Source organism: Centropristis striata, chromosome 3 (genome assembly GCF_030273125.1).
Source record: "Centropristis striata isolate RG_2023a ecotype Rhode Island chromosome 3, C.striata_1.0, whole genome shotgun sequence".
In the NCBI taxonomy this organism is placed as follows: domain Eukaryota; kingdom Metazoa; phylum Chordata; class Actinopteri; order Perciformes; family Serranidae; genus Centropristis; species Centropristis striata.
The window spans coordinates 9480260-9501225 of record NC_081519.1 but is presented as its reverse complement, the minus strand read 5'-3'; the positions used below and the strand labels follow the sequence as shown (position 1 = coordinate 9501225).

The window sequence follows — 20966 nt, the reverse complement described above, 5'->3', positions numbered from 1 at the left end:
CTGACCATGATATGAACAGCCTTAATATTTTATATTTAACATTTAAATTAAAATGTTAAAATGAGTGCTACACAGTAGTGGTTAGCACTTTCGCTTCACAGCAAGAAGGTCACAGGTTTGAATCCGGCTTGCGGCTCTTCTGTGTGGAGTTTCCATGTTCTCCACCACCAGTTTTCTAGGTGTCTATTACATTCATTCATTCATTCATTCATTCTACCTAACCGATGATCCGCACTTGGGGCGGATCACCAGCTGACATTGGGCGAGAGGTGGGGTACACCCTGGACAGGTCGCTCTCTTTCACACCTACGGGCAATTTAGAGTCACCAATTAAACCTAAGTGCATGTTTTTGGACTGTGGGAGGAAGCCGGAGTACCCAGTGAGAACCCACACTGACAACTCCACACAGAAGAGCCGGATTCGAACTGGCGACCCTGTGAGGCAATAATGTTAACCACTACACCACCATGTAGCCAGTGTCTATGACATCATTATGAAAAAAAACACCAATGTTGCAACATGGGAACATGACATTCCTCTCTGACACAACATTATTTCAGTAATTCAGGAACTTATGACTTATGTCTCAACTCTGTATTGCCTCTAACATGCTGATGCTACATGACTGAAAAGTGAAAGTGACTGAAAGTTGTCCATTGATTGGCCTTTGGTTTGACCCATGGAATGTGCTTGTGTATGCATGTTTGAGAAGTGTCAAGGCAATCATTTATTGAGGAAGACAGCAAAGGGAAATTACATTAATAGGCATTTCCACACTCTACCAGAAGGTGTGATTTATCTTACAGGAAGACTAAGACAAGAAAACCCCAAGGTCAAAATGATTGGTACAGCTTTAGAAAACAAAAAACAACATTCACCTTTTGAACCCCCTACACAAGCTGTTGTAGCCATTTTGCCTTATGACATTCCTGATTCAATCCATCCATCCATCAATCCTGGAGACGATTGCAGCTGACATTGGGCAAGAGGCGGGGTACACCCTGGACAGGTCACAAGACTATCACAGGGCTGATACATAGAGACAAACAAACATTCATACTCTCCTTCATTTCAACAGGGAAATGTGGGAGGAGACGGTAGTGCCATGTGGCAGTTTGTGTACAATAAGCAAGCCGCAGCGAGTACATTTAAAACAATAATGGCAGAAGAACTGCCCGTCGTGCTGAAGAGATTCTACTTACTCAAGCAAAGTTGTTGTGCATTTAGCTAAACATGATTCGATTACTGATGCACTGAACAGAAAGAATCAGAGGAGTCTTTGTAAAAGTACAAAAGTATCAGCATTAAAATGTATTTAACGTATCATAAGTAAAAGTACTAGTTATGCAGATGAACCCATTCAGATTATCTAACATGTTGTACTGAGAGAACTATAATTTACCACCTTACACGTTTCATGAATCAGGAATACTTAGTATTAACCAATACTCATTCAAACATTACAAAATCAGCTTTAGGCTAATTTAAACAGAAACTTAACATTGATTTACTCTTTGATTAATAAGTCTTATCAACTTTCTCTTCAGGCGTAACACATACTTAAGCAGGGATGAAAATCACAAGGCAGGAGGCTAAACGGTTCAAACATCCCCCAGCATTGACCCGTCACAGAATTGGACATTCAGCTTCGTATAGTCAATCGTTCATTGTTCAACAGGAGGAGAACTGGGCGATGACCGGTCATCTGGACATTAACAGATCAGGCTAATGGAGGAAGAGGATCGTTAGGAGGATTCATCTCAAGGCAATCTATAGGCGCTTTGTGTAGACCAGAGGTTTTCCCCCCCAGCAGAACGAATTATCGTCAGGTCTTCCTAAGGTCAGGGAGTGAAATAGGCAACGTGAGATATTTTTATGTTGAGAGGGGAGAGGAGAGTGTACAGCATATTACACTTATTTATTGAAATAAAAGATCAATCTCATCCCTGTGGATTTGAACGCTGGCAGAAGCCCCTACACTCAGGAGGGCTCCTGTCTCAAACCTCCACACTTTAAGACTCCAGTCTGTTGTCGTTGTCGTTGTTGACGTTGATCCTGATCTGGACATTTGCTGTGGTGCTGGCATGGACACTGAGGATGTTTTTTTTAGACTCAGTAGCCTGAAATAGAACAATAGAGATACTTATTTTACTGCGGACCTTTAGCAATAAATGATCCCAATTAAATAACAATCTCAAGACTCAAAATGTTCATTTCCTGTTATATTTCACAGACTATAGTAAGCATCACTGGTTTAGTGTTCATGGACTGTGAGTGAGAGAAGGCTAATTCCAACCCATGCTGCAGAGCACAAAGTATCCCCTGCTGGTAATGTTAGAAAAATCGATGCACATTAAAAACATTGGATATCAACACATTTTCAGCTCCTTGCAAAGGCAACTTGATGCTGTGAGATTGGCAGGCTACCACCAGAGACACGAGTAGGAAAATATATTTTAACCTTGGAGCCTAGCTAGCTTATTTTTTCAGCTAAGCTAAGCTAATCACTTGAGTGTTGAAGTATTCCTTTATATTTAAACCAAAATCAAAGGGATGGAAAATGCAAAAAGAAAATTGTCGCCATGAAATTTTGTTTTTAAAAATGTATATATTACAAACTGTACCTTAACAGTCAGGGTAACAGTGCCCCCGATAACTTCTCTGTCGATATTTTGCAGTACAGATATGACGCCGTCAGTTTCTGAGATTGCAAATAGCCCATCCGCTGTGGAATCTGTCAGACAATGTGAAAAAAACACACATTTCTTACTTACCCATTCAGTACATAAACAAAATTGTTCTAAGTTGATGAAGTGTGGAGTGGGACACACCTTCAATGCTGTAGATGATGTCGTCATTGACTCCTGTGTCCTGGTCTATAGCGGTCACTTTTAACACAGAAAGGCCCTGGCAAAAAAGAATCATAATTTGAAAACAAAGCAACATTTACACATAGCTCAAAGCTGCACCTTTAGATGTGTAAATCACACTTTGATTAGCAGCAGCTTTGTCACATATGGACATGTAAAAATGTGTAATAATTGAGTGTTGAAATGCACTGGAGGATTTATTGTTAGTAGAAACAGCAATCCAGTTAAGCACCTTGTCCGATGCAGCACACATAAAAAATGTATCAGCACTCACCACAGGGGAATTCTCTACAACCTTCCCTACGTAGGGAACACCAATGAACAGTGGGTCGAGGTCTGGTAGATCCCGAATCGTAACGGAGGCAAAAGCCTCGCTTGAAAAGAAATTAGGCTCCTCATGAAAACACCGGCCTCCTCCATCCTGTTACAGGACACAAGAGGATGTTGAAATTCAAAAATGTTATTACATAGTGATGGCAGTGAGACTAGTAAAGTGGTGTTTCAAAATCAAACAGTTAAAAAATCATCAGGAAAATCAATTTAAAACTTTGGCGGTATAACCACAATGACAGAACTGGTTGTTAAAAATGTTTAATTGTGTCAATTCCACACTGAATATCAAATTAATTACTTCAGATATCAGATCATCTTAAATGGTTTGTGTGTGTGTGTGTGTGTGTGTGTGTGTGTGTGTGTGTGTGTGACGTGTATCATACTGACATGAGTGTGGTATCTATATCCTCATCTAACTCTCAGGAGTAAAGTGCAGTTCTCAAAATGTTGAACTTCTGTTGCATGATACTCACCGTTGCACGAATCATCAGCTGATAGAAAGGGCTCAGTTCAGTATAATTCAGACGTCCACTTAATCTAACCTCACCAGTTGTGCTTACGATGCTAAAAAGACCAAATCCATCATTTGGAGTAACCTAGAAAATACAATGTAAAATATGCTTTAATAAAGTTTATGAAACACCAGAATAGGGTATTAATCAATTACATGATTAAAAAAACGAAGCTTACTTTATTAATGCTGTATTGAACAGCACCAGCTGCTCCACTGTCATCATCAGTAGCCAGAGCCCTGAACAGAGTCGTACCTACAGGGGTATTCTGAGGAATGAAATGGGGATTAAAAAACCCCCACCATTGTTACTTAACATTAAGCAGTTTGGGAATAACTGAAAAACGTTTAGTTTAAAAGACTGAATAACTTATAAATGTATGACTTACTTCTGGGATCTCAATATTATATGAAAACTGCTGGAATATGGGTCGGTTGTCGTTGGCATCTAATACAATTATAGTTAACCTACTTCGGACCTGAAAGATATTACACGGTGTCATCTAATAATACAATGAACAAACGGATAGGAAATTAATGATTAACACTAACTGAAATGTCACTTACACTATTGAAACCATCAGAGACAACGACTGCAAGATTTATTACATTGGATGCCTAAAATAAAGCAGTAAGTGAGAAATGAAAACAAATAGATACAACACTTTGGATTTAAAATGAAACTCTTTACTTTCACTACTCCATACCTCTCTATCTAGTTTACTCCTGACTGACACACTCCCGGTTGTTCTGTCAACTGTGAAGGCTGCATTGGACTCAGTGATTGAATAAGTCAGTGGGTCATTTTCTGCATCTGTTGCATGTATAGTAAATGCATGGGAACCTATGAAAACAAAAGAACAATGATAAATGTGTGTGCAGTAATTGTTAAGGTATAATGCCACAAAAACTAAACTATTTGAAGTGCTTCACACACATACTGTTTATACTGTACCTATGGGGGTGTCTTCACACACTTGGTAAACCAGTTGGTTGATTGTAGGACTGGTATTTGCTGTAGAAAACACACAGTATACATGGAAGGTTAAGTCAAGACATTATGACAAAGTGATTAATAAAATTAACTGTATACTCACCATGAGTTAAGCCAATAAGGGTCAACAGTAATACACTTGTGATGCTCTCCATATCTGCAAATTAAAAGAAAGAGAACTCTAATAAGTAGAGCGAATACAATCAGTCAATCAGTTGTTAAGGCAATGAACAAAAAATAAATTGACAAATACATTTATATACGATTATTTATCAATGATCAAGCAACAAGACTATAAAAGTCTACTGTTATACTCGTGGTTCTGTGAAGTTATGCAACTCTGATTCCAAAGAAGTTGAGATGCTGTGTATAAAGTAAATGAAAACAGGATGTATCAAATTCAGATTTCAGGGTTTGTATTAATAAACATAAAAGTGTATAAGTTTGATCATTAAATATAAAAAAAAAACGTATGTCACAAAGGATTATCACATTCTGTTTTATTTATCTAGGTTGAACTTAATCAGTCATGCTAAATCCGATCATCTGCATGCTAACATGCTAATGTTTAGCAGGAATAATGTTCACCATCTTAGCCTAGTGTGTTGAATGCTAACCATTGCTAATTAGCACTAAAACACACAAAGTACTGCTGAGGATGAATGGGTGCTGTGGTTAGTTAATTTGGTCATGAACCAAAGTATTGGACAAATTAAAAGTTTGACCTGAAACATGAGCTGAAAGATAAGGGGGTCAGGAAATGTTGGTACCAAATTCCATGGCAATCTATACACTGGTTATCAACACATTTTTCTAAAAGCCAAATATGTCAACCTTATGGTGGAACTAGAGGAAAAGTCAAGGCATCACCACTGTACATTCAACTTCTGGGAACCATTGATGTCTGAGAAAATTGTCAAGGCTCATTCAAGAACTATTGAACGGTTGTTGAATACATTTGAAGACATTTTAATTCAGCCCAAAGTGATGGACCAGCATACTGACATCCATACAGCCTTGCTGCTGGTCAAATGGGATGCTTTTCTGCTTCTGGTTTACATCATTGTAGCTTAAACATTATGTAGATATAAATAAATGTCTAATAAATATGAGAATAAACCAGATGTAATGCTGGATCTTCAGAGGATGAAACACTTTGAGATCTCCTTGCTTCTGAGAATTGTTTAATTTGAATATATATATATATATATATATATATATATATATATATATATATATATATATATATCTCAAAAGATGAGCCCAGGCTATAAATGTACCCTGGAGCTATACAGTAAAGTAGAAGGTCTTTGTCACATTGAATAGATTGGATACACTATCAGCACATTTAAATACACATAATATGTTACCAACACACGTTCTATATGTTAAATAAAAACACCATGCTGATACTTATTGTAGCTGGAACACTTACCGCACAACATTCGCAGAAGCTTCTCCCGAACTGATGTCTGGATGAGACCTTTCGTTAGTCCTGCTAATAAACAATCTTGTAGTTGTAAATATAAATGATTAACACATGCACAACCAAAGAAATGTGCTGATAAAACACAGCAATATTGTCATTTCTCACACTCATAAGGAAATCAGTCTGGATATTAATGACTAAATGACTGTTCCTACGATCTAATCAAATGAGACTTTGGTTTATGGGTTACAGTATTGAACACAAAACTGCCAGTCCTGACCCCGCAATATAGATATACAGTATTAATATGAGGGAATGTAAGTTAAATATTTATCAACTAATAAACGACTGAATGATCCATGGGTCAGTATGGTCTTTCCAGATAAACAAGATAATGGCATAATTCCTGTTAAGTAATGAAGGAAACTGGCTCATTAAATAAGTATAATAACTTTGTGATAAGAATCACATCATGCTGTAATTCGCATGAAACTCATGAAACTTGGCACGCACATCAGAAGTGATGAAATAAATACCTGATGTGGGTCTAATCGTTTGGTGTAAATTGGCTCAATAGCGGCCTTTAACAGTTTTAAAAGACAATGTGCAGTGTTTCCCACACATAGACCATTCTGTGGTGCACCGCCACAGAATAGAGACCGACCGCCACAAAATGATTCTATTTTTTTCCTCTCTAGGGGATTAAAAAACTGTAACGTCTGTAACGTTAGCCAACACACAGAAAACACCACATTCACATCAATAAATAAATGTTTTACAATGAACCGGGCCGGTCTCTGAGCTGCCAAGACTCTCCGGTAACGTTAAGGCATATTGAATGGTTTCCTTAAATGCCGTTAACGGGACGAGAGCAGTCAAAGCGGCTGCTTCAAGCTAGCTACATCGAGGGTAGGTTCGCTTCCTGTTTTCAAAGTAAAAGCACAAATTCTAACGTTATAAAGGGCAAGGGCGTTTTATTTTTGTGAATGTAACCGGAAGTGCGTTGCTCACGACGGCTAGCTTGAGTAGCGCCGAATTAACGACGCACTGGGGATCTAAACGGCTACTTTCTCACCTAAAAAGGTTTAAAATGATAATAAAGTGATATATTTAAAGAATTTAGGACTTTACAGCCCTAATATTTGAGGGGATAGAGTAGACTACTATGCCCACAGTCAAATCAAAAAGAATAGACCACATTTTTTTAAGTTATTATGAATATTATTATTGTTGTAGTTATCAGTAGTTTTTCTGAATGTTTCCTGCTTTAATCCAGATGAGTATTGAAAGTTTTTTTTCACGGCAAAAACGGCCTCGTCAAGAGGACAAGGAGCAGCATGAGGAGGTATCAGTCTGAAACAAAGTTGAACAGTCAAATGGCTCGTAAACGTTAATTTATCTGAATGTTCTATAGGCATCAAACAGTGGTGCTCAGGGAGAAATAGAGGAGGACAGCAGACAAAATGCTCCTGTAAGACAGGCAGCTGCTGAAACAACAGGTGAGGTGGAAACAGAGAAGTTTAGACTTTAAATTAAAAAAAAAAACGAGTGGGGAAAGTAGCCTATTTTAATTCTGATTTGTCTGTGGCTGTTTTTTTGCTGTTTCTCAAGCAAGACTATCCATAAATGGGCCTGAACCCAAGGAGGTCCCTTATGAAGAGCACTTGAGTTGTTTTTCAGGAAGCCAAGAAAAATTAGGTGTTCTGATAGGACATGAAGCTGTGCACTAAATAGGCTACAGTATAAGAACCTACAAAGAATCTGAATCAGGCTTTGTTCCTTAGGTAGTTTCTTTATTTTATTTGTGTTAATATATTTTATTTTTTACATTATTTTACCAAAACAGTTAGAACAGGTTATTGGTTGAGGTAGGTCTTAAGTTAATTATTTGAAATAAAAACCTCCAATTGAAGTTGTTTTTTGTGCAAATCATTCCTGTCACAGAATCTAAAGATTGAACTAGTTGGGGTGAGGAATGAAACCAGGCAGGGTTCTGGTAAAAATGTTTTTAGTTGTCTTCTCTTAAATAACTTACTTTTAAAGAAGTAAAATTGAGCTGAAATGCTGTAGCTTTATAGTGTCTCAGTAGGTGACTCTGAAGAACAATAGAAACAGGTTTTTTCATCTGGCAGCTTCAGAAAGTGTTGAACACCGCCCGCTGCATCCACACGATGACTGACTCCACGACACTGTGACACTCACCGGTGTCATGGAGCACCACACATTGCTACCTGGTCTGTGGGAAACACTGATGTGCTAAACTTTAATGTGGCATAGATGAACAAAATATGGTAGGCAGACGAAATGTAAGAGCTACAGACTCTTCCATGAGGTTTCATTGGATCAACTTCAACAAGATTTGATTAGAGAAATCTCAATCTAACTGATGTTAGGTTGTTAAGCTTTCGAGTGTCCATGGAACAATGTTGCTGTGACATTTATGCATTACTACATAAAAAAGGAAGTTGTTTTAACTCAAATGTACATTGTCCAAGCTGCCCCAAATGTATTTCGGCTGATAACAGTCCAGGTTTAACGTCATCTACACGTCAATAATGAGTCAGTCATTGCATCACCTCCTGGCAACAGGAAGCAGGCTTTGTGTGACATACATAACGCCACAAAGTTGTTCCTTAATTCAGAAACACTGGCTGTACATTGTTCAACACAGCTGATAACTAAAAGAATATTTGACAGAAAATATTGTTTTTTTAAATGATTGTGTTTATTTCTAAATTATTTCATTAAAATAATCAGCTTTAAAATTATGATGCAGATTCTTCTAGATAAGAGTAACTGGAATATGTAGCATTCTGCTATTCAGAATACTAATCTAATGAGCTTATATACTGAACCAGCTGTCAGTTTAAAGAAATGTGATTTAAGTGACTTGAAGGTGGCATGGTTGTTGGTGCCAGATAAGCTGGTTAAAGTATTTCAGAAACTGCTGATCTACTCAGATTTTCACACACAACCATCTCTGGGGTTTACAGACAATGGTGCGAAAAAGAGAAAATATCCAGTGAGCAGCAGTTCTCTGGGCCAAAATGCCTTGTTGGTGCCAGAGGTCAGAGGAGTAACTTAAATAACCACTCGTTACAACTAAGTTATGCAGAACACCATTTCTGAACACACAACAAGTCCAACCTTGAAGCAGATGGACTTCAGTAGCAGAAAACTACACCGCCACTTTATTAGGTACACACTTCACCTAAAAGTGTGGCCGGTGAGTGTGCTGGTTAATTAACATTTCAGTTATTAATGAACAGAACATAAAATCCCTTACTTCCCTTTTATTGGTGATACATTTTTATTTTTATTTAAATGAGCAGTTTAATATAAAAGCATATCAAGTGCCATATGTCAGTACAATTGGTCACAACATTATAGCAACCACAAAGGGACTCACAGTGAAACAATAAATTATGTGCAGTCTGCGCAATGTTCTCTACAATACCTTATATGATCATTTTCCCACCTACTCACAAAGTCAGTTCAATTTTATTCCTTAGAAGCCAAAAAAAAAAAAACAAGATTCTGATTTAAGGATGTGCAACAATTGGGGGCTCTAGTACAAGTGCCTGAGACACTAATGGAGTGGATAGGAGTCCAGCTAATTCAATTACCTCTTTTGTGCGATCAAATAGTCTCACTAGACAACATGATAAAAGGGAATTACAAAAAGCATCTAAATTAGATTAAAAGTGGGGCTGTCAAGTATGTCATAATAAAAAAGCAAACTAATAACTTCACAGTGGATTTGCTACGTATGTTACCAATCAATAGCATTGATGTTGTAATGTATGAAACTAAAAGTAAAGCTTTAAATGAATAATGAAGTGGTTTGGTTAAATATTCACAACAGTGGCTTACTGGAAAATGCTTCCACAGGATTGTTGGGGCAGGGAATTAAACCCTGTCAGACTGAGATCAGGCAGCCCCGGCTCATCGTGCAAGTCCATGAAGATGTTGGGGTTTTCAAGATACTTGCGTAAATCATCCTCTGTGGATGCAATAGCACCAGACAGCATGGGATCAGGGTCATACGTTTCCAGAGGTGACTGCAGAGGATGAGTCCCGTCTTGTTCTGAAAGCAGAGGAAGGGACAAGAGAAAGATACTGTTTCTGCTTTCATGGCTGAGGTGTTTATGTATGGTACTGCTTTCACAAAAATGTGATGCAAACGAAAAAAAAAAAAACACAGTACAGACTCATCCTGCAGGGACGCACTGATTGGTAGGATTTGATTTTGCGTAAGATTCACATCAGTTGCATGCAGTGTTGGTATTTTTCTTTCAGCTCGACAAATTATTAAATATTTAACCACTATTATGTTTTTGAGTTGTTTTAACTGCTTCAATAATGAGAGGACTGATACTACTCTCTGTCCATTAAATAAAACAGTAAATGACTGGCTAGCTCAACTTAGCATGTGTACTGGAAACAGGAATACAACTAGCCTGGCTCTGTCAAGGGGGGACCAGCACCTCTAAGGTCCATCATTGTGTTTTGATCGCTTGTTTTGCTGAGCGCCTTGCATTATTGTAGGAGCTCTCCGAAAGGTGGAAAGTGGAAAAATACAGACCAAATAATCAAACTGAGAGACAAAACTGTCCCTGAGTCCACTTCAGTAAGCTGGCCATCATCCGGGTGAAGCCCCTGAACCAGCTGGTTGTACTCCCTTTGATTTCTCCTCCTTCTGAGGGTCTCATGTACCCACACAGACTCCAGTTCCCGTGCCCAACATACTTTAAAAAAATAGCCTCTCACCCTCAATCAGAGCCAAATAAATTGGCCTCCACCTGTCCATTTTTATGCTGCATTTTTACAGCCATTGTGCATTTTTTATCCTTTGACTATGTGCTGTTTTACTTTTTTTTGGCTTTTAATTAATTTTAGTTTGCAGCTTTTGTCTAATATGTGATTCTGATTGGTCAGTTACGGCGTTCTGCAATCTGCTATTTCTAAATATCAGTCTGCTGCTATAAACAACAGACTGTTGTTACTGATGTAGTTCAGACTGTTTTTTTAGCAGAAGCAATAAAATCATTATTCAATCATTATTTCTGTACAGTGTACAGTGAGCTGGTCATTATTGCCAAAATAAACTCCTCTAGGGTGATCCAAGATTAGGTTTATTTTCTTATAATAACCTGCTTGGTATACATTATCCCTTACTTAATACATTCACCAAGAAAAGTTTTCAAGCATCAGAAGTTAGAATCAAAAAGATATAAGCAATTAAGTTAATGTGTTAGTAAAATTTTCGCTGTAACCAATCATGTCCACACCTGTTAGATGTTATTTTCAGTAGAGCAGACTACCGTACATGTGCATGCAGTTGAAGCACAGCCACAGCCTCACAGGATATAAGTTAGAGGTTAGATAACTTCACAGTTGTCTCCTGAAATCTATCTAGACACCATCCTTCCAACTGATTTCATGCACCACAAGGCCTAAATAGATAGGGCAGCATAGAGCTCTTTGACAAAGGGAGAGCGATTTTGTTGGATGAGGTTTTCAGCTGGACTGGACAGCAAGGAGAGCCATGACTCACCAGCTGCCTCTCCATACAGGCCATTCATTGACTCCAGGCATTCACCCTGTGCCATGTCAGAGGGCATGGGTGACCTAGCCGCCAGTGTGTTCCTACATGACCAATCACAAACAGTCATTACAACCAGTTGCTCATGACATTAATAAAACATGGCCTGGGTACACTACTTCTTGGATGAAGCAAGTGCATTTTTAGTTTGTTGTTTCTATATAAAGCACATTTGGAATATAAAGACAATTTAGTATTAATACAAAGATGCAATGCAATACTGGAAACGAGCCTGGAGAAAATGGATGATATACTTACTCCTTTGAAACGAACATCAGCTTGGTTTTGATGTACTTTATATAAGGACTGTCATCTGAAAGAGAATGAGTATAAATGTGTCATATTCATCCCCAACACATCAATATAGTGTAATTGTACCCATGACTAATGCAAAGCAGAACACCATTCACATAACATTAACCAAAACGGAAAATGGCATGTGTGTTTTTTGGGCATATTTGTGTTTTTAGAAAATATTTAAGTGGCAGATAAAAAGTATCAGCAAAACATCTGATAGCCTTACTTCCAGTCTTCTCAGAGTAGTATTTTCCAAAGGCCTCGTCTTTAGGGGTGTCAGGATAAAGATAAAGCAGAGGGTTTTCTGGGATGTTTTCAGCTTCTAAGATCTGGTAGTTTCTGATGATTTCCTGGAAGGGGATCTGGCAGAGGTCAACTTTGGTGAAGGGCTGGACCGTCTTCACGTCAGGCGCACCTACAATACACAGGAAAGTATTAATTTAAAAAAAGGTGTTTAACTGATCTAACAGGAAGTTGTTTGTATACCAGGTAACACTATTTTTAGAGTCACTATGAATTAAAAATATCTCACCAGTTATGGTGGTTTCCACCCAGGAGAAGGTGATTCCTCCAATGACACTTTCACTGAAGCGCAACAAGAATGTCCCTCTCTTTTTCTTCTTCAGGAGGGACTTCTCTTTGCCTTTGCTCACAAAACCCATGATGAGGCTACAGTATAGATAAAAAGTTGTACATAAAATAAAAAACTTCTCCCATTTCCCAGTAATTAAAGGCACAAGCTACAGTGCTCTGTATTAAACACAAATAAGACTAAAACGTACCCATCCCTCCACAGGTCTTCAAGGTATGTCTTCACCATCACCAAGATGCCATCAAACCACACCCAGAAAGTGTCAGGAGTATTTTCCTGTAACAAAATGTGCGGAAAAGGTCATCAATCTACATCTACAGTATATTCATTAAGAACATGTATTTAAAATAATACATAATAAAATAGCATCAATGTATAAAATGTCATCACTTTATTATTTTATCCTATTCGACATTGTGTATATTTTTGCCAAAATTAGTTTATGCAATCTTAAGCCTACAAAATTTAATCTGTTCATCCTTGAGTCCAAATGAACGTTTGTGACAAATTTGAAGTAATTCCCTCCAGGTGTTCCTAAGATATCTTATTCATGAGAATGGGATGGATGGATAGAAAACCATGGGTGTCAGCAGTTCAAAGGCATAAAGGTCAGGGAATCACTCAAGTGCTGACAATTTATCCAAGGGGTAATAGGAATGTCTGTACCAGTAGTTGCACTTCAACACTTCAAATAAGCGACACTAGAAAAGGGAAAAGGGGATCATCATCAAAGTTACGATATTACAAGTCGAGTGGTCGCGCCAAGCTGAAACATATTTTCCAGGATTCAGTATTCTTACCTTGCTGAATTTTGACCAAGTTACTTTGCAGGTGTCATAGTTCTGCTGATTTCCTGGTGAAAAAGAAAATAAATAAACGGTGCATTATGCAACTCTTAATCACTGATATAATTCATAATAAAACATGCATTCAAGCCATGAAAGATGCTGAATTATAGTGTGCAATCATTTTGATCATAATCTGACAAACCCGCGACCTGAGTGTGGGTAAGCAGTTAAGGATAACGAACGAATGACTAATCTGACAAATCAATATTAACTGCACACAGGATCTACTGAGTGTCATCACAATTCCAATTCAAAACGATTCACACACGTTTCCATGGGAGACAAGTAATGGATAGAACTTTAACAGCTGTAGTAAATCTGATGAAGTTATGAGAACTACTGAGGTCTTCATTTTAACACAAACATGTCTTCTTTCACATCTAGTGTTGGCTCTATATGATAAAAGAAAAACACAATAAAGAATGTTTAATGTTCTGGGCATATTTTGCTTGTTCAGGGGGGAAGATGGTAAAAGAGTACACATTAACCACCTTCCCCAACGGTAAGAATTGATTAAAATATAGACATCAGCTCTATTCTTATGTGACACTGGATACATTAAAACAGAAAACATCCAACAGCTGAGGCAGAGATTGTTTTGGTTCTTCGGTGAAAGACTGTACAATTTTTTTTTGATAACTGTCAAAATTTCCCAAAAGTTTCCTGATGTTTCACTTAGAGATTAATGAACCACAAATATAAGCAAAGACAAGCAGCTGAAGTAGAACATATGAGTAACATTTACCAAACAGTCTGCGTGCAATCATTTCCAACTGATCCTCATTCAGACCGCGTTTAGTGGCAGAGAGAAACTGCCAGCTCAACATCTCTCCAAACTGTGGCCATGACGCTGCAGGAGAGTTGGCAAAGAACATGGCATCCTAGATAGACAGACACACACCAACAAATATATACACAATTCATTTCTCATGCCTAAATTAAATCAAAGTACTACATAGTGTTTTAAGCATGGGGATTTCTCACCTTGGTGTCCAGACTGATCATATTAAACCAGAGTACAGACGCCCAGGCACTCTGCTGCTGGCTGGAGTTGGAGATGATAACCACCGGGATGGAGGAGGCCTAAGGTGCCGGGAAAAACACAACTTATTTCCATAAACAAGACAGTAAAAACCAATAATATAATCATTATAATATAATAGAAGTAACTTCACCTGCAATGGAACGGTCAATCCTTTCAGCTCAAATACAGTGTTGAAGTAGATGATGTGCATCTCCTCTGTCACACTGAGGGAAATCTGCCAACACGAACACACCCACACAGCTCATCATTTGATTGTTCACATGTTCTTGTATGATCACTTACTGAGTTAAACTGTAACCAAAGATGTTCTCTTCTGGATTGCCAAAGTCAACTCACATCACTGACTCCTTTGCCGCCACCTCCAGACTTCTGCTCCTTCAGAGTCTGCAGAAAAATAAGAAAAAAAAACAACAGTGTTCATTCTGTAAGTAACATCGCTGTTGTTTGAATTTGCTACATTGTTATGTCTCTTTATTCATCTGTTTAATGTACTATAGAGCAAACTATACCCAGCATGCCATTCGACTGTGTAACGGTCAGTAGGGGTCCCGCTCAATACACTACAGTGTATTGACTTCACAGTGTGTATATAACAGACTCAAGCTCACAATGGACACTGCACATTCTAAGGTTTTGAGCAAAACACTTGCCAAGTGTGAAGTCTATCGGATGACCAGTTGTCGAGGAAAATAAAGGGAAGACAGACGGACGGACCAACTGAATAATAGAATAGTTTGTTAGACTCACAAGATGTCTGAAGTCTGCCACCATGCCTCCACTCTGGCTCTCTGCCATGTTCAAGGCCTTACTTTTGTTCCCCAGGACATTAAATCTCCGATATCTACAAAAATGCAAGGTTAAATACAAATATATACATATATAAGTATATACACATCAAAGTCAAAAGTTTAATACTGTTCATCTAAAAGTACCACTTGGTATGGAAGCTAAAGATTTAAAAAACAAATACTCACCCTTTGATCTGAGGAGCCTCCCTAAATTCAAGGGGGAGAAAGATATAGCAGTGACCACAGGAGGGTAATGAAACAACAGCATCTAATGTTTGAAGTCAAGAACTAAAGACTGAAGGCTTTATTGTGTAATAGAAATAACAAACTGAAGGAATAATCTCACCTGTCCATGGATACATCCACTTTCATGGAGTGATTCAGCTCAGGAAACTTAACAAGAAGCCTAAAAAATATCATATCAGGTGTTAAGATTTTAGAAATATTAAGATACTATGTGTTAAAATGTATGTGAAATCCCAAGGTTACAATAAGGAACAAATAAAATGATGGATCAAAGTAATTTACGTGAAAAGTATAACAGAAGGAGGTTAGAAAGAGAGGGGTATTCAGTTTGTTGTAATCTGCAACCTCACCACTAGATGCCACAAAATCCCACACACTTGTAGTGATTGCGTGGAGCAGCACACTGACCTGGTCTTGACAGAGAACTGGACGTTTGTGCGGAGCACCAGGGGTCCTTTCCCCTGAGGCATGGATGGCTGAGTCTCAACCACAAAGGAACTTCAAGAAACAGTGAAACAACAGAGTTAGGAAATTTCACAAGGAAGTAGGTCGTAAGAGAGCAAGAAAAGTGTAAGAAAGTGTGTCCTAAAAGAGAGACCTCTTGAGTAAGTCTTTTAGAAGAGTATCTGCTCTCCTCTGCATTATGGGTTTTTGAGTCTTCAAAGGGTCGTTTTCATAGGACACTTTTCCTACCAGCTCCTCCAGTTTACCCAGAAACTCCCGCACCTGGAACAGACACTCTGCCACACAGGTGAACCTACAAAACAAGAGGAAAAGAGCAAAAGTGATGATGCACAAGCAATGTAGGAAAAAAACAACAAGAATTGACAGCCATAAATCTGATTATAGTGCTGCTTACAGCTATTCTTAAGGATAGCATATAGATGGAAGTAAAAATGGGTGAAAAACAAACAAAACAGTGTATATAAACCTCTCCATAACTCATAAATGGTGTGCATAAATAGGAGGATAGTACATATAATTCATAGTATTTATTTCTCACTGAGATTAAACATGGAACATAATGACGAATACATTTCAGGTAGCAAAGCTTTTGTTGTCCTGTGTTCTACATCACTTTAACAGGCTGCACTTGTTCAAAACATTTTCTGAAAGCACACTAATAATTACATTATTATTATTATTATTATTAATAATAATTATATGAGAAAAAAATAAATACAAGTGATGAGACATTGTTTAAAACAGCAGGGTTTTTAAAGCACTTAATTTACAGAGGGATTATTGATATAACCCTTACACCTAAAACTGATGTGGAGCACGTGGGGATGAACATACCACTTCTCTAGCTGATCCAGGCAAACATTATCTGGGGCACCAATGCTGGCTTTCTGCTGCCTCCTCTGCCACTCCACCAGCTCCTTCTTCACCAATATGTCGACAAAATCCTCAGCCCTGTCCAGGAGCTTATTTAGATCTGAAAGTGTGCTCTAAGAATATGAGATAAAAATATAATTGTATTCTTTAAATTAGGAGAGGAATTGGACAGAAGAGATTATGTTATTTGGAAAAATATCCATGACTCCGTACCTTTCTACATTCATCCAGTCTGTTGACAAGTATCTGAAGAACTTTTATTTGTTCTTTCTTCACAGCCTCATCTACCACAGCTGTTTAACCGTTTCCACAGCGGATCACAGTTTCCATATAAGACAGACCAAAACAAAAGAGAACATTTAGCTGTGATTCAGACCTCTTTATTACTCATCCTCTGAGAACATAGTCACAGCATGCAAATATAATATTTAATCTGCTTACCTTCCATCTTGTTGGTTTGGTATTTAAAATCAAACTCATCTTGCTGCTCCTCCAGACATAACATTGTATGTTCCATGCACTAAATCCCCCCCCCCCAAAAAGATGATCTGTTATATGTTTCAACTACAAAGCACAACATAATTGCATAAAGCAACATAATCTGCACCTGCACTTCATTCCTGAGGCCAACCAATTTACGTTCAAGGTCCTGCTGGCTGCTTGTCTCCATGGCTTCCTGCTCCACTTGCAAAAGCTGGACCTGAGAAAAAGAAAAGGTGAAGGAGGAGCGGATATAGAGATTAAGACTTTCAGATGTGGTACTCAGTAATATTGTTGCAGTGCATAGTATAAGTGTGAGTAAAAGTGGCAGTTAAAACAATATCACAGCTTGGTGGAAAATTAGCCCACACACAGAGTCCTGTAGTTTGGTTCTGGGTGCAATTTGCATTTTCTAAAAGACTGCAAAAATAACATTTTCCAGAACAAATAGACAAGTAAAAACAAGCATACAACGTAAATTGTTTTAAATATATTACATTTTGAATTAAGTTACAGTACAGCAGACACACAGCACATCCACATTTGGTGGATTACCACTGAGTCATATGGGCAAAAACAGTCTAAACAAGACAATGTATTAACTGACCATATGATAACGTATATGTAAAAATACCATGTGACAGCTGCCATTTTCCAGAGCAACACCGGTGTGATGGTTGTGTGCTGTTTTCATTGAATGTTTTATAAGCAGCAGGGTGTGCCCTCTCTACTACATTCTAAAAAAAGCTTATGTTGCCCCAACCTGCTCAGCCAGAGCAGCATCCTGCAGAATTCCATTCTCTTTTCCCAAATACCACAGAATTGTGCTCGCCAAGGCACACGGGTCATCCAGGAACCTCTGTCAAGGCAGAGAGGTCAGATAGATATCAATTAAAGTCAAAGTTAATTACTTTAAAATATTAGCACAGGCAGGATAAATAAAGCAAAATCACCTGGAATGTTGATTTGAAAAAATCTCTCTAAAGACACTGAACCTTAGCTTGCTTTATTGGTTGACCATACTGACCATATAAGAATATATATGTAGCTCAAAATACTTCCCTTTACTTAACATGCAACACGGTATTCTACAACCATGCTAATCATTTTGAAGGGAGCTGATCAAACCATTATGTCCCTTGTGTTCACAGTGGGTATTTCTCATTTGAAATAAAGATTTTCACCCAATGGTGCGTTCCCATCCAGACAAACCTGAAAGTTCTGTTTATAGCGTCTAATGTTGTGCTGCATCAAGAATGACTCCTCTTGAACAAAGCGGCTGTGTTGGATATCCAGATTCTCCAGCAGGACCTGGAACAGCATCATAGCCTTGGTATGGTCCCGCGCTGCTCGTTGCCTGAAAAACACACAAGCAAAAAAGATACAAATATTAGTGTATTTTACAAACAGGTAATGTATTATTAATTAATTATAGAATGTGGGCTTAATGATACCAGGGGCAAAAAAAAGATGCTGCCTTGCTGTAGTTGAATTTTTGTAGTTATATAATTCCCACGTTTACATTTTGTATTTTCTATATTATCTATATGCTCAAGAGTGAGCTGAGCCTTATCTCCTCTAAGTGTGGAGGTCAGCATGCAGGTCAGTTTGATATTCAGTGTGAAGAGACCTTAAAATCAAAGCACCCCCCTTACTTCCTGTGAGAAACTATTATCATTTATCTCTCACACAAATAAATTAAAAACCCTGCATCTGGGGGAAAACCCTACATCTGGGGGAAAGATAAGAGATCCAGGTGGTCTTCATTATGAGTACTTGGATTGTTTTACCAGAAAAAAATCTCTGTTTACACAACTTTATTCTTTTCTTTTCTTTTGAAGCATACGCATGTGATGAATCGTAATTACACCCTGAAACCAGTATATTACAGAAATATCCACAACACTTACCAGTCCTGCTTCTCCACCCAGGCTGACAGGTAGTGCCGAACATCCATGGGCAAATCATCCCTGTCATAGAGCTCATGTAGCTGCTGCTGGTACGCAGCAGGCAGCTGCCTCAGTCTCTCCCACTGAGCCATCCTAAAAGGTTTATCAAACAAACACCAAACCACATTTACTGGGAGTTTGCATACAGTATGGGAGTACTAAAAGACAGCGCCATTAAATGGAAAGGGTAAATACAAGTCAACGGTTGAAGGAGCAAAGTTCTACCTCTTGGATAATAGTTACCTGTGAGACTGATAACTATGAGCTGTATGACTGCAAATTGTGTTATTATCTTTTTTAACAAGCCATTGGAGACTGACAGAGAGTATATTTTATTTGTATGCCTGTTTGACTAAGACAAACTGTCAGTCAACAACGCAGATATGGCGCAACGTAGTAGTAATAACACATTTACTCACCTTACTGTACGCTGTCAGTTTGAATCCACTTATAAATATCTTAGCAACTAGCTACCTTTATAAAAACAGGCGCATAGCTAGCTCTTGTTTCCTAGCTATCGTTAGCTGTAGCTGCTGTAAGAAGTCGGTAAAACAAAAACAATTTCAACCAAAATGCAGGCGTGTGAATGTTATTTCCGCAATATTTTTAGCGTACGTCTCGCTTTCATTGGATATCCATTTATCCCTCCCCAAACGGTTCTTGTCAAGCTAACTACAGGAGCCATTTTGGCTCTAGTCAACTGCCGTTAACTGCAGTGAAGAGCCGCAATGTCCGCAACGAATCGAACAGTTTCCTCATGCGCTCAGAGATAACAGCTCATTGGTTGATCCGGGCACAAAGCAGCGCACACTATTGGTCCAATTTCATGTCAATCTGTAGTGAGGGGCGTGGTGAGCAAAATAGAAACTTATGGCCCTGTTTGTAGATTTCCCGAGAAATGAGGTTGTGGTTGTGTAGTGACAGAGGGAGCAAGTGACGCAGAAATCAGTAATGCGTCTCTGACACTCTAGCCGGAAATCAACTACTGCATAAAGTCCCCAAATGTGTACCTGCTTACCTGCTGTCTGCGAGGCTGGGGCAAGAGGGGGCCGAGCCCCCTTAAATAAATGTCTTGCCCCCTCAAATCAAAATTTTAGAAGTTGAGAAAGCACATTTTAATATACTCACAAAATTAATATACATTACAATTTGACAGAATTATCTGCAATAGCGGGAAAATTCGCCGAAAAAGGGACACGCGATACACGATTGTTGGTTGAAATCTGGATGAAGGATGTTTCATTTTCTTCAATTAAATGAATAAATGAAGGGATTGCCACCTTATTGTGGTCGGGGGTTTGCATGCCTCAGTGACCTTAAGAACTAAACCAGCAGGAGCTCAGTCTTCAGGTGGGACACCTGGACAGGTCTGAAGGTAGAGGTCTGACAAAGTGTAATCCACTTCTCCAGGTTGGGGTTGGACACATAGACCCCTTTCAATCAAGAAAGCATCGTTACTATAAGCACAGAAAAAAAGTGCTGGAGCATGATGTGTACACATGATGCCCCTTCACATTTCTGATCGCCCCCTCATATATGCTGTCTGCATAATTTATTGTTCACATTTGAAATGCATTAAATCAACCTGACTGCTGCTTGAGCCACGCATAAATCCTCTTTTCATGTATGTGCTATATTCA

General features: G+C 38.4%; 2 protein-coding genes across 3 annotated transcripts; both read right to left on the bottom strand.

Annotated features, from left to right (window-relative positions):
* Positions 1–1791: 1791 nt before the first annotated feature.
* LOC131968965 (cadherin-related family member 2-like) lies at positions 1792–4187 on the bottom strand. Its single transcript, XM_059330051.1, has 8 exons — positions 4105–4187; positions 3895–3984; positions 3678–3800; positions 3146–3292; positions 2833–2908; positions 2626–2735; positions 1980–2121; positions 1792–1836 (listed from the first exon to the last, which is right to left on the bottom strand). Exons 3-7 carry the CDS (start codon positions 3690–3692, stop codon positions 2014–2016), a joined length of 456 nt encoding a protein of 151 aa, XP_059186034.1. The 5' UTR covers positions 3693–3800; positions 3895–3984; positions 4105–4187; the 3' UTR covers positions 1792–1836; positions 1980–2013.
* Positions 4188–9429: 5242 nt separating this feature from the next.
* Positions 9430–20079, bottom strand: stat2 (signal transducer and activator of transcription 2). Of its 2 annotated transcripts, XM_059329098.1 has the most exons (24): positions 19746–20063; positions 19288–19419; positions 18590–18734; positions 18141–18236; positions 17505–17597; positions 17339–17417; positions 17111–17190; positions 16859–17010; positions 16158–16316; positions 15968–16057; positions 15660–15719; positions 15500–15520; positions 15273–15366; positions 14862–14909; positions 14656–14739; positions 14465–14563; positions 14226–14361; positions 13433–13485; positions 12823–12908; positions 12573–12709; positions 12267–12455; positions 12002–12056; positions 11696–11787; positions 9430–10225 (listed from the first exon to the last, which is right to left on the bottom strand). In XM_059329098.1, the coding sequence occupies exons 2-24, from the start codon at positions 19416–19418 to the stop codon at positions 10008–10010; spliced, it is 2397 nt and encodes a 798-aa protein (XP_059185081.1). In that variant the 5' UTR covers position 19419; positions 19746–20063; the 3' UTR covers positions 9430–10007. The 2 variants fall into 2 exon arrangements, with proteins under 2 accessions (XP_059185081.1, XP_059185082.1); XM_059329099.1 differs by lacking the exon at positions 11696–11787 and having other exon boundaries at positions 10032–10225; positions 19746–20079.
* Positions 20080–20966: the final 887 nt, after the last annotated feature.